The following is a 14,618-nucleotide window of genomic DNA, read 5'->3' on the forward strand; positions in this document are numbered from 1 at the left end:
GGGGCGCCAAGCTCGCCTGGGCGCCGGAATTAGCGCAGCGATCGGAGCAGTTGCGACCGCCGGAAATTCAGCTTGAACGCCCCAAGAGGGACACGGGGCGAGGCTCGAGGCGCTCCGCGTCCCTCTTAGGGCGCTGAAACTGAATATCGCAGCGCAACATGCCGCAGCGCCACACACTGCGGTACGGCGCACTGCGGTACTGCAGGCCTTCCTCCCATTCTTAAGGGGGAGGGGCCTGCACCAGCGCAAGTGGAGATCGCGAGTGCCGGCAAAAGAGCCCGGCACCGAGGAGAAGTGCCGGGCTCTTGGAAAACAGCCGGCACTGGCGGGGGGGGGGAATCAGGAGGCCGGGGACGGAGGTGCTGGCAGGCGGCCGCCAAAAAAACGGCCGCCCCGCACCTCCACCTTAATTTGCACCACTGCCGCCACAGGTAGGCCCCGTGAACTGGGCGCGATTTGCGAACGGCGCTACAGAGGCGGGCGCTACAGAATATCGAGATCGGGGCGGTAGCAGGGTGCTGTGCACACCGATGACGTCATCGGTGGCGGCGCAGCGCAACAGGCTAACGCCGCCATTAGCGCCCCAGCTAAACATCGCGGGAGGCGTGGCCAGTGGCGCTAAAGCCACTGAGTGCCCTCTTTAGGCGCTAACTGGTGGCGCAGCCCACCGAATTTCTAGGCCCAGGTATTTTTACAGATGTAATAGGATAGGATTTTCCATATTTTTAAAAATACAAAGGAAATGTCATTTTTGTTATTTTAACTGCCTAACGTGCTTTCAGTATGTCAACTTCAGTCATGTAGTACAATTTTTGTCTATTATACAGGGCTCAAAATACTCCTCGTCTTCATGACCTTCACTGCATACATAACTGAAAGCTTATTAACAGGGAGTGGGTTTTAATTTGCAACTATTCAAACATTATTAATTGGTTTCAGGCAGGTGTTGTGGATTGTGCACCGTACCAGCAATCTGATGACTGTACTACGTCACTGCAATGTAATGATTCTGTGGAACAAATTGTACCCGTACAAGTGCTGGATACTAGTAGGATTCCATAGTTTGTCTCCTATCCTGGTTGAGAGGATAACCTGGGTGGATCTGCATTTACAATTTAGGCAGGGGAGAGGATGGAAAGTACCACCACCCTAGTCTCAATTGTCCCATAAAAAACTGTGATCACAGCAGGAAAGCAATCTATTAAAAAGGGACAGAAACAGAAATCACCAGAAGGAAAATGGTTTCATACTCCTTACACCTGCAATTAGAACTGTGTTATAAAATGCTGGCCCCACACTTGCAATGTCGAATTCATGGAATAAATTGCATTTTATGTAAACTGATTTTGTTACGCTGGTTGATTTTTCTACAATTTGTTCTCGGTATAACGACTTGCTGTTATGCTGGAAATGGAACACAACTGACAAGTGAAGGATATTGATTGTCACTTCAGGCTTCTTGGGACTAATTACAGCATACCCTGCTGGGAAGAATACTCTTTGGTGATGGACATTTTGGGGAATACAGTGGGAGAATCAGGACTTCTCCTCAGTTGCTATTTCATTCCCCTGCCACTTGTCCCCAAGGTTACCCACAATTACGGATCAGATCACAAAGTTACCACTGGTCAGTGGAATAAGTTATGGAGTTGTGTATTTGTAACTAGCTATAATCCTTTCATTAGGGTTTAGGAGCAAGTATATCTAACTGATTGATATCATCTTGTTGTGTGAACTCAGGCTGGTTTATCCTCCGGTGTATTAATCCTGTGGTTATAATACAGACCTTTAGATATGTAACAATGGTATGTCCTGCTACTGTGAACATATGGCATTTTAAATTCTATAAGCTTCTCCATAAAAAGTGACTTCCAGAAAAAAGTAAAAGGGCAAAGTTTCTGATCTTAGCCTGTCTCAACGGTTACAATCTACAGCTGAATAAACACGTCCACGCTCACCTCATTGTGATGAACTGTGGCCTGCTCCCGAAGGTTGCGAATAATCTCCTCACACTGGGTAACATGCTCTCTGTTTGCAGACAGGCCTTCTTGTGCAACCTGCAGCTGTTGGGTCAGCTGATCAATATTGTCCTCACAGCTTTCCACTTGTCTGCACTTGGTTTCATACTGGTGCTGCAATGTAAGCATCTCATTCCGCAGCTTGTGGAGAGTCTCGTCCTGACTGCAGTGCTAATTAAATGCATAGAGAAAAGTGTTTTAGAAATAACCTTCCTCCTCTCAACTGAAAATCTTAAATTTAACTTACTTTAGTGACCCAATAACTGAACAGGGACATTCCTCTTTGGGATATCCATCTTGATATTCCACTTTCCTCATAATGCGGTAACAAGACCAGCGATTTTACATATTGTATAGCCAGTTTAAATGTGTTATCAAGGTCATAAACTGAATATGAATTAGGAGGGGAGGAATCAACATTTTCCCCCCATTCATTACAAAATTAAAAGATATGTATTACAAGCAGGTGAGTAATGGGATATCAGAAAATATATTAATATGTATATATATAGTTTGTATTATCTGTGTTCAATCAGTATGTTATACACAATTACAGATCTGTGAGTGGGGATGTAGCCCACAAAATGCGATTCAGGTAACATTTTCAAATTACTGCCCTGTCAATCACTCCCATGTATCGATTATATTATTTTACATATAAATGCACGGATTTCCCATGAATGTTGGTTTTCCAGGTGTGAAGTAACATTTAATTATATAGTGCAAACATGTTACTGGCTTTAACAGGCCCTCGTCGGTCCTCTGTTGCTAACCAACCTACCCTTTCACAACAGCTTTAAAGGTTAGACCAAGAAAATTCTAAAAACAGCGCACGAGTGAGGTGATAGGCCTGAAATGCAGGGCATGCCTTCAGCGATACAACAAAAAGCTTGAAAATGGGGGAGTGAAAATACACTACAATTGCTAATTAGACGTTTCACACAGATTTGCTATATTGCAGCCTTTCTAAATTGGCCATGAGATCCCACTTTGTTCTACTAACCCGTCTGTTTGCATCTTGTAATTCTGCCTCCACGCTCTGCATTGCATTTTCCAGCTCTGTGATCTTGTTTATACAAGACTGGTATTTTTGTTTATAAAGATCCAACATGGCTTCAAGTGATTTGCAGTTCTGATTGGCTGTCACTGTTTGGTTCTCAGAGTTAAGCTGCAGCTGTCTAAGCTGAGCCATTTCCAACTCTTGTTTGTGGATAATATCTTCACACTGGGATACCTGAAAAACATGCACTTGTAGATGTCAGTTTGTGCAAAGGTGGTGGGGACATAGATTGTAAGAATTGGATGGCTAAGGCTGCCTATGAATCTCAAAGAGGTAATTTATGAGATTAGCAAACATTCAGAAACATGTGACCAAATTTTAATAGATCACCGAGCTACTTTTTCCAATGTCATTTTTTCTGACCCCAATGATTATTAACTTTAGCAAATCAGTGTTAAAAAGTTTTTTTTTTTTACTGAACTACCTATATTCAGGAAACTTTCTGGTATCCGGCACTGACGGGACCGAGCTGGTGCCGGTCGATCAACACTGCCGGAGAAACCAGCGCTAATGTTAAAACATACGGAGCTTCTGAGCTCCGTATCTAGCAACAAACCCTGTTGCTTAACAACAGCTTCAAAACAGTCGGCGCAGCTTGCAAGCGTCTCTGCAGCTAAGCAACAGCTTCAGCTAGACGCTTGCAGAGCCAGGAATGGAGAAAAAAAGCAACGAAAAGTAAAAAAAGTTATCTGAACCGACTCCTGAATTTTGCCGGTGGATAGAGCATTCCGGAGATTTAACCTCCGTTTAAACGAAAGTTTCCTGTTGTTGCATAAAACATAGAATAGGGCTGGGGCAGATTAATGCACGGGCTTAACTAACGGCCCCCGGACAAATATGAGGCCCCCAGTAAAACTCACTATAACACAGTAAAACGACATACAACCATTGGATCGAAATTGTCAGAAGGGGGTGAGACGAAGCCAACAGATTCATTCATCTATATCTATATATATATATATATATAAAAAAGGATACATCTGTCTGTCTGTCATTCCGTCTGTCTGTCTGTATTGAATAAACTCGAAAGTTATAGAGCGTACCTACACGTGTGTTACATCGAAAGAAAGCTGACGATTCCAGAACCGTCCTAAGCGTATTTATGTTTCGGCCGGACAAAAATTGCGCCCGCGGTATCCAAAAAAGTTCAACATTCCGCTCATTAGCATCGAGTGACGTCGAGGTCGACCAATCGTACGGCGGGTTCCTGGCGCGTGCGGGCGGGCCCTCCTACGGTCGAGTGACGGGACGATTGACCAATCCTACGCTTCGGTGACCTGACGGTCCACCAATCGGTGCGTGTGTGGGCGGGCCTTATCGTTCTGAACCGAGGTGAGTCGCCGCCATCTTGATTCCAAACTTTTCATTTCTTTTTCCCGCTTTCTGCGTGTTTCTTTTCAAATCTACATTTCCAGCAAAAAAAAAGTTGCTTTTAAAAGACAAATTGTTTTTAAAAAAAGTTAATTCATTTGTAAATCTTTTGTCTAACCTCTATAATTTTCCTACCTTTCACCGTTTTTCCAGGCCTCAAAGCCTGGGCGTTTGTTGACCAGCCACGCCCGAGCTAGGTGCCTCCCGTCGCGATCGACAAAAGGCCAGCGATCGCCCCCATCTTTGTGAAGGCTGGAGGGGCCGAGCGTCGCCACCGCCGCCATCTTAGTAAAGGCGGGCGGGGCGGGAGTCAGCGTCCGCGTCATCTTCCGCCCGGAGCGCGACTCACGTGGTAGGTTGCGCGGCGGCGTCTCTCTGGTCTTGAAGCCGGCTCGGGCGGGGAGCGGGGCTCGGGAAGGCGGAGCTCGGGAGGGCGTGCGCGGGGGTCGGGAGAGCGCAGCGGGAGGGCGGGTCTCCGGAGAGCGGGGCTCCGGAGGCCGGTGCTCGGGAAGGCGGAGCTCGGGAGGGCGCAGCGGGAGGACGGGGCTCCGGAGATCATGGGGGGGGTGGGTGGGGGGCGAGCCTCGGGAGATGGGGGGGGCGGGGCTCGGGACTCGGGACATCGGCGCTCGGGACTCGGGACATCGGGGGGCGGGGCATCGGGGGCGGGGCTCGGGAGATCAGGCCTCGGGAGATCGGCGCTCGGGACATCGGGGGGCGGGGTTCGGGGACTCCCCCCCCTCCCCCTCCTTCCCTCCCCGCCTCCTTCCCTTCCCTCTCCCCCCCTCCCCTCCCCTCTTCCCCCCCTCTTCCCCCCAGTCGCTCTCTCTCTTCCCCCCAGTCGCGCTCGCTCTCTCTTCCAACAACATGCCCTCGAAAAAGCCTCGGCACCGCCGGGCACTCCAGCTAGTCTATATATATAAAGCGGTCGATCTGTCTGTCATTCCGTCTGTCTGTCTGTATTGAATAAACTCGAAAGTTATAGAGTGTACCTACACGTGTGTTACATCGAAAGAAAGCTTACAATTCCAGAACCGTCATAAGCGTATTTACGTTTCGGCCAGACAAAAATTGCGCCCGCGGTATCCAAAAAACGTTCAACATTCCGCTCATTATCTGCTCATTAGCATCGAGTGATGTCGAGATCGACCAATCGTACGGTCGAGCGACCAGACGGTCGACCAATCACTGCGTGGCGGGGGCGGGTTCCTGGCGCGTGCGGGCGGGCCCTCCTACAGTCGAGTGACAGGATGATTGACCAATCCTACGCTTCGGTGACCTGACGGTCCACCAATCGGTGCGTGTGTGGGCGGGCCTTATCGTTCTGAACTGAGGTGAGTCGCCGCCATCTTGATTCCAAACTTTTCATTTCTTTTTCCCGCTTTCTGCGTGTTTCTTTTCAAATCTACATTTCCAGCAAAAAAAAAGATGCTTTTAAAAGACAAATTGTTTTTTTAAAGAAGTTAATTAATTTGTAAATCTTTTGTCTAACCTATTTAATTTTCCTACCTTTCACCGTTTTTCCAGGCCTCAAAGCCTGGGCGTCTGTTGACCAGCCACGCCCGAGCTAGGCGCCTCCCGTCGCGATCGACAAAAGGCCAGCGATCGCCGCCATCTTTGTGAAGGCTGGAGGGGGCGGGCCTGAGCCAAGCGTCGCCACCACCATCTTAGTAAAGGCGGGTGGGGCAGGAGTCAGCGTGCGCGACTTGAGTCCGGCCGGGCCTCACGCGGTAGGTTGTGCGGCGGCGTCTCTCTCTCTGCTCTTCAAGCCGGCTCGGGCGGGGGGCAGGGCTCGGGAGATCGGGCCTCGGGAGATCTGGGGGGGGGGGGGGCGGGCCTCGGGAGATCTGGGGGGGGGGGCGGGCCTCGGGAGATCTGGGGGGGGGGGCGTGCCTCGGGAGATGTTGGGGGGCGGGGGGCAGGCCTCGGGAGATCTGGGGGGGGGGGGGGGCCGGCCTCGGGATATCTGGGGGGAGGGGGCGGGCCTCGGGAGACCTGGGGGGTGGGGCGGGCCTCGGGAGACCTGGGGGGTGGGGCGGGCCTCGGGAGACCTGGGGGGGGGGGGGGGCGAGCCTCGGGAGATCGGGGGGGGGGGCGGGCCTCGGGAGATCTGGGGCGGGCCTCGGGAGATCTCGTGGGGGGGGGGGGGGCAAGCCTCGGGAGATCTTGGGGGGGGGGGGCGAGCCTCGGGAGATCGGGCAGGGGGGCGGCGGGGCTCCGGAGATCGGGCCTTGGGAGGGCGGGGCTCGGGGACATCGGGGGCGGGGCTCGGAGACATCGGGGGGCGGGGCTCGGAGACATCGGGGGGCGGGGCTCGGAGACATCGGGGGGCGGGGCTCGGGGACATCGGGGGGCGGGGCTCGGGGACTCCCCCCCCCTACTGATCATTGCCAGGGGGTGGGGCGGGGCCGCAAGAATTATTAGTTGGACTCTGGGGTCATCTGAATTATAACATGGGTGAGTTCTCAATATCAGGAACACCATTCACTGGGGGTTTACCACTGCGGTGCAAAAAAATTGCATGCTATCAATATCAGGATTTAAAGGCCTGCAGCAGTTAAAAGGAACACTACACTAAATTTCCAGCAGCTCGTGAAAGAAAGAGGTTTGAAAATTTGGGAGAATGAAAGATTGCCTCCAGGTTCACAGGAAGCAGTGGGCGTGCTTCTAACTAAAATTCAGCAGAGGAGGGAATCCTTATTTAGAACCCCACAACAATGTCCAGCAAAGATATCAGGTAGCCAGGTAAGCCAGTTTCAACTTCACCTATGGTCCAAGCTTTGATGAGATGGCTTGATTGGGAGGCATGCGTGTTGAAGCGTGCAGACAATGATGTGTGGATGATGGCATCTGGCATCTTTTTGGTGGGAAAGGGGAAGATGCAGACATGAAAGTTGATATACTGGATAGATGTGATCAAATGGATTGTCCTTCAAAACCTTCTCAGACTGTTGCTGCTATTCTGGCTAAATATCTTGACTCCAGATAACCCTGCAGGCCAAAGTCCTAGTGGGTAGCATGGTCCTAGATGAGAAAGTAGCAGGAAGATTATCAGTGATCTGGTAAGTTGCATGATTTTAGTTGGTTAAACTCCAGCGGTACCCCGGCACACACTTGGGTGGGTGTGGACCCTAAGCCTTGGGTCTGGCAATCAGTGCCTAAGTTTTCTGAACTTGGGTAAATGGGAATTAAACGGGGAGACAGTGTGCATTCCATACTGGGCAAACAGAAACCCTGCAGGCGGGTGTACATTTCTCAGTAGTCTGAATCGAAGACTCAAAAATGATGATGGGTTTCCACAAGTCTCAAAAAAAACCACAAAGCATTTAGAGATCCTACAGCTCTTTGAATGCAAGGCTGCACATTCAAGTTGCAATTTACAACTGAAATTGTAGTCACAAAGATATCTTAAAGCAAATCCTTCTAATACAACCTTGCTGCATGATGCATAATGTGATGAAATATTCCATTCACCACTGCCTGTGACTGAGATCGGTTTCAGTGTCATTTCCCTTCCCCCAGACCTCATTGTATTGTGTACTGGAATGTGCTGTGTGTAGGGCTCCGCCCATACCTGGCCCCGTTTGTAAGCTAGCTTCAGTCTGGCCTCAGTCTCCAGAAGGAAGACATCTCTCTCTCTTACATGTTACTTTCTAAGTTAATAAAAGCCTTGTTTTTGTTCTGCTAACTTCGAGTCTTGGAATTATTGAGGCACATCACATATTAATGTACTCAGACACACAACGGGTTGTATGAAGGATACTTATGTGTTACAGTATGGAATTTGTAAACTTGTATCATCTCATAATCAACTATTTCTCGGCTAGCAGAATAAGATGGTGCATAACAGAAGAGAAAAGACTCAAACTGGAGGAGGGCCCAGACATTTCAAACCTTTGACTGTCTTTGAATGGTCACAAGGGACATGATTGGCTATGAGAGCATAGAAGGCGAGGGGTAGGGTGCATCTGAAAGCCTCCAAGCTCGGGGCTAGTGCTTTTGTTATGTCTTCTCCTTCTACTCACTCACACACACAAGCATATACTCAAGAACAAAACATCACACACTGTGTATTGCAATATAAGCATTATTGCAAAGGCTATCTTGCATCCTCTTCTGTCTATCTAGGCCTGGAAGACCAGTTTGCCAACACCGCACAGTAACCTGCATGAATACTCACTGTCACAAGCATCAGCACATCCAGGAGCAAGTGGATAGTGATCTTGAGGAAGTAGCACTGGGTGAGTAACACTGACATAAGGAAGAGCCAGCAGTGGTGGCAGTGCAGGCCAAAACCCTAGTGGGTATGGGTAGCATGTGCTGGTGGCAGTGCAGGTCAAAGCTTTATTGGGTAGTAGGGTCCTAGATGAGAAAATAGCAGGAAGCTTAACAGTAATTTGCTCTGGTAAGTTTCAAGATTTTAGCTGGTAAACTTCAACAGTAGCCCCCCTCCCACACACACTTGGGTGGGGGCGGTCCCTGAGCCTTGGCTCTGGCAATCAGTGCTTAGGTTTTCTGGACTTGGGTAAACAGGCTTTCTCAGCTGCATTGCCTGTGAATTCAGACCTCACTGGGCCTCCTTATAAAAATAGATTGCTGCCGGAGTAGGAGTCATTTTGATCTGTTCAAAAGATCCTATTAATCCAGCTAGGAGTATGGAAGAGTCCATTGGGTGCATCTGTGAAGTAAAGCAGCTCTAGACTGGTGTCAACTGTGGTGCATGCAGCAATTCTAGGGCATATACAGGTCCAAAGAACTGTGGGAATATTTCTCATAACAATATTGCTGTAGAGATCTTGGTCTTCAATGCAGACAAGCCTTTCTTGTCCAATTTTGACATGCTGGGGGATCAGATCTGGAGAAGACATGGTGACATCAAATCCAGTCCATGCTGCCCCTCTGCGCAAGTGTCAGCAGATCTGCCAGAGCACAGGCAGTTCATAGTATCAATTTGCGCATGGTCCCTTTAAGGAAACCAGCTGATGACATGTCATCAGACCCGCTTCCTTCAATTGGCTGGGCGGGCTTAGCAAGCGTAAAATCATTTCACAGAGTGGGCTGGAGCTAGAGTCGGTGTCGCAGCCTGCCAGCGACCCCAGCCGCACCGGACCTGTTGAGGCAGGTGAAATTGTGGCCATTGTTACAGAAGGTATTTGGAGTCACCATCCGAGTGCCATGTGGACGCTAGGGTTCCTCAGAGAGACTGCTTAGGCACATAGTTGAATGTCAGCTATTTGGTTTCTAAATATGATGATATCATTCACTCTTTCATTACTTATGTTTACACAAAATAACTTATTTAATGATTCGCTGCTTTAATTCAGCACCCATGAGTGACAAGTATGCTGAACCCCACTGAGTCAGTGGGGCTGCTGATTAATGGAGCCTGCAGCTGACATCATTTAAGCACAAATCGGGGGCTCCAGATGACATGAGATTCAGGTCTTCTCTAAGCTGTAGTAAAGTGATGGCAACAATAATTTCTCTAAACAGAAAGGGCATTTTTGCTGAATGATATGGCTGAGACGTTAAAGGGAGTAATGCTACGCTGAAAATACTTCTTGCTCATAGAGCATGCTTACTGTTCAAGGCAATTTTTTTTTGTTGGCAAACTCTTCCTGCTCATCGGGGAAAATTTCAGTAATACAACCATCTACACAAGACTCTTTCTGCCTCAGATGCTCACCACTGTTGCTTTACACCATAGCTTCAGGTGTGAGACACATCATGGAGAATGTCTTCCAAGTCTGGTGAACTCTTAACTACTCCCAAGACAATTGGTATGACCAGTTACATCAGACTAGGAGAATATCACCAGTGTTGCACAGCAATTATGAGATTACGATGCAATGCAGGAGTTCTGGGAAAGATGTTACAAAAATCTTTAATAAAAGTTAGGCTTGATATAACTACAAAAAATATATCCTTACTTCACTGACCACCTCTTGCTGTTGCTGATGTGCACGCTGCAGGTCGGAATTGAGCCTGTCGACTGTGGACTTGTACTGCTGCAGTTTGGCCAACTTTTCCTGTAATTCCTTTGTAGATGAGTCGAGTTCTTTCCGGAGTCGAGCAGTTTCATGACTAAAATGGTCTATGTCAGATTCATGTGCCCGTTTGAAAACTTCCAGTTCCTTTTGAAGCTGATCCATGGATTTCTCCTGACTCTGATTCTAAGGACAGAATTGGGCAGGTTTAAATTGCATTTTATTTCAATGATGATACTGTACTTTATTGACCGGCTACATAGCTTCTGCACTTGTGAAAACTTTTTCAATTAGTGCTGTCACAGTTTTGGACATCTTCTTGGTCTAAAAATACTTCAGGTGTAACCACTGTATGCTTTTCTTAGCAGCTAATTTTTACAACAACTACTTGTATTTATATAGCGCCTTTAACATAGTAAAAAGTCCCAAGGCGCTTCACAGGAGTGTTATACAGGAAACTTTGGTTTATCCGGAGGTTATATGTCCGGAATACTCGATCTAACGGCAAAAATCAGGAGTCGTTTTCTATACATTTTTTTAGTTCTCATTGCTTTTTTTTCCCCAGTCAGGGCACTGCAAGGTCTGTAGCTATAGCAACAACTTCAGCTAGAGACGCTTGCAGCTGCAGCCGACTGTTTAGAAGCTGCTGCTAAGCAACAGTGTTTGTTGTCAGATACGGAGATGAAAACCTCCGTATGCTTCAACATTAACTTTGTATGTCCGGCAGTTTTGATAGATTGGCAACAGCTCGGTCCCGTCGGTGCCGGATATCACAAAGTTTCCTGTAAAACAAAAAATTTGACACCAAGCCACATAAGGAGAAATATGGGCAGGTGACCAAAAGCTTGGTCAAAGAGGTAGGTTTTAAGGAGCGTTTTAAAGAAAGAGAGGTAGTGAGGCGGAGAGGTTTAGGCAGGGAATTCCAGGGCTTAGGGCCTAGGCAACAGAAGGCACGGCCACCAATGGTTGAGCGATTATAATCAGGGATGCTCAAGAGGGCAGAATTAGAGGAGCGCAGATATCTCGGGGGGTTTTGAGGTTGGAGGAGATTATAGAGATAGGGAGGGGCGAGGCCATGGAGGGATTTGAAAACAAGGATGAGAATTTTGAAATGGAGGCGTTGCTTAACTGGGAGCCAGTGTTGGTCAGCGAGCACATGGGAGATGGGTGAATGGGATTTGGTGCGAGCTAGAACACGGGCAGCAGAGTTTTGGATGACCTCAAGTTCACGTAGGGTAAAATGTGAGAGGCCAACCAGGAGTGCATTGGAATAGTCAAGTCTAGAGGTAACAAAGGCATGGATGAGGGTTTCAGCAGTGGATGAGCGGAGGCAAGGGCAGAGACAGGTGATGTTACGGAGGTGGAAATAGGCGGTATTAGTTATGCTGCGGATATGTGGTCGGAAGCTCATTTCAGGGTCAAATATGACACCAAGGTTGCGAACAGTGTGGTTCAGCCTCAGGCAGATGTTTAAGGAGAGGGATGGAGTCAGTGGCTAGGGTACGGAGTTTGTGGGGGGACCGAAAACAATGGTTTCGGTCTTCCCAATATTTAATTGGAGAAAATTTATGCTCATCCAGAACTGGATGTCGGACAAGTAATCTGACAATTTAGAGACTGTGGAGGAGTTGAGAGAAGTAGTGGTGAGGTAGAGCTGGGTGTCATCAGCGTACATGTGGAAACTGACAATGTGCTTTTGGATGATGTCGCCAAGGGGCAGCATGTAGATGAGAAATAGGAGGGGGCCAAGGATAGATCCTTGGGGGACACCAGAGGTAATGATACGGGAGCGGGAAGAGAAGCCATTGCAGGTGATTCTCTGGCTACGATTAGATAGATAAGAATGGAACCAGGCGAGTGCAGTCCCACCCAGCTGGACGACGGTGGAGAGGCGTTGGAGGAGGATGGAGTGATCAACCGTGTCAAAGGCTGCAGGCAAGTCAAGAAGGATGAGGAAGGATAGTTTACCTTAGTCAGTCACAAAGGATGTCATTTGTGACTTTGATGAGAGCCGTTTCGGAAACCTGATTGAAGGGATTCAAATATGGAGTTCCGGGAAAGATGGGCACGGATTTGGGAGGTGACAACACATTCAAGGACTCTGGAGAGGAAAGGGAGGTTGGAGATGGGGCAGTAGTTTGCAAGGGCGGAGGGGGTCAAGGGTTGTTTTTTTGAGAGGGGTGATAATGACAGATTTGAGAGAGAGGAGTACAGTACCTGAGGAGAGAGAACTGTTAACAATGTCAGCTAACATGGGAGCCAGAAAAGGAAGTTGGGTGGTAAGCAGCACGGTGGCATAGTGGTTAGCACTGTTGCCTCACAGCGCCAGGGACCCGGGTTCAAATCCGGCCTTGGGTGACTGTCTGTGTGGAGTTTGCATATTCTCCCCGTGTTTGCGTGGGTTTCCTCCGGGTGCTCCGGTTTCCTCCCACAGTCCAAAGATGTGCGGGTTAGGTTGATTGGCTATGATAAAAAAAAAAAATTGACCCTTAGTGCTAGGGGGATTAAATACGTGGGGTTACGGGGATAGGGTGGGATATGTGTTGGTGTAGGGATTACGGGGATCGGGTGGGATATGGGCCGAAATGGCCTCTATCTGCACTGTGGGGTTTCTGTGAATTCTGTGAATTTCTGTGAATAGGGTTGAGGGAGCAGGAAGAGGGTCTCATGGACAAGATGAGCGCGGAGAGGTCATGAGGGGAGGTCGGAGAGAAACAGGAGAAAGATGTGAGTTCAGGACTAGTGCAGGGGGGAACCATAGAGGAAGTTTGGCCCGGTGGGCTAGGGGAAGGAAGTGAAGTGACAGAGGCAGCTGAACGGATGGTCTCAATCTTTGAGACAAAGAAGTCCATGAGCTCCTCACACTTGTCGGAGGTGAGGGACAGGAGGAGACAGGAGAGAGGGGTTTATGAAGACGGTTAGCAGTGGAGTATAGAAGCCGGGGTTTATCCTTGCATTCCAGAATGATTCTGGAATAGTGAGCAATTTTGGCAGACGAGAGTAGGATCCGATAATGCTTTATGTGGTCCAGCCACATCTGGCGGTGAATGGCTAAACCAGTTTTCTGCCATACCCGTTCAAGTCTGCATCCCTTAGACTTAAGGGAGCGAAGATGAGGGCCGTACCAGGGGGAATGGCCAGGGTGAGAGAGAGTAATTGTTTTGAGAGGGACTAGGGCATCAAAGGTGGTGGTGAGGGTGTGGTTGAGCAGATCAAAGGCTGGACAGTTAGGATTTCATAAGTGCAGTTGTAAGAGAGTTGGGGGAGAGTTTTTTCCAGGGGCAGACACAGAAGGAAGTAGGGTTTGCGGGGTGGGTGGGCCGGTTGGGGGTAGAGTGGAAGAGGGATATGGGTGGAGAGCGATACAAGGAAGTGGTCAGAGATCGCCTTGTCTGCGGTTGACACGATGGGGGTAGCGAGGCCACGAGAGATGGCAAGGTCGAGGGGGTGGCAGTAAATATGGGTCGGGGAATTTATATGGAGGGAGAGATTTAAGGGAGGATAGGAGGCTAGTGAACTCAGAGGAGAGAGAGCATGATGAATTGAGATGGAGATTGAAATCACCGATGATGAGAAGTCGCTCGGTACAGAGGCTGAGGGAGGAAAGCAGTGAAGATATCTCGGTGATAACATTTTTATGGTACTTGGGTGGGCGGTAGAGAACGAGAATTTTAAATGAAAGGTGAGAGGGGTGGAATAAGGTCAGGTGCTCAAAGGAGGAGAAAGTGCCGGAGGAGTAGGGGGACAGACCAAGGTGTGATTTGGTGATGAGAGCCACACCGCCACCATGGTGGTCCGAGCGGGGCAACTGGTGGAAGGTATAGCCAGGCGGGGAGGCTTCATTTAAGGATAAGGTGTCATCACCCCTCAACCAAGTTTCCGTCAAGGCCATGAGGTTGATGTAATGATCCAGTAAAAAGTTCATGGATGGCAAGGGCCTTGTTCGCAAGTGAATGGACATTCTGGAGGGAGATGCGGAGATGCATTTTGGACGGAGTAACAAGGCAAGGGAATACACAATGAATGGTAGGACCCTAGGAAAGACAGAGGATCAGAGGGACCTTGGTGTGCATGTACATAGATCCCTGAAGGCAGCAGAACAGGTGGATAAGGTGGTTAAAAAGGCATATGGGATACTTGCCTTCATTAGCCGAGGCATAGAATATAAGAGCAGGGAGGTTA

At 48.9% G+C, this 14,618-nt stretch overlaps 1 protein-coding gene across 1 annotated transcript in view; it reads right to left on the reverse strand.

Moving 5' to 3' along the window:
• Nucleotides 1-14,618, reverse strand: part of pmfbp1 (polyamine modulated factor 1 binding protein 1) — an 840,874-nt gene that overhangs the window by 225,104 nt on the left and 601,152 nt on the right. The window contains 3 exon segments of the mRNA XM_085991731.1: nucleotides 1,959-2,189; nucleotides 3,022-3,252; nucleotides 10,380-10,622. Coding sequence (XP_085847857.1) covers nucleotides 1,959-2,189; nucleotides 3,022-3,252; nucleotides 10,380-10,622 — 705 coding nt within the window.

This window comes from Somniosus microcephalus, chromosome 6, assembly GCF_052327205.1.
Source record: "Somniosus microcephalus isolate GS21.2 chromosome 6, FLI_Smic_1.0, whole genome shotgun sequence".
NCBI lineage: Eukaryota > Metazoa > Chordata > Chondrichthyes > Squaliformes > Somniosidae > Somniosus > Somniosus microcephalus.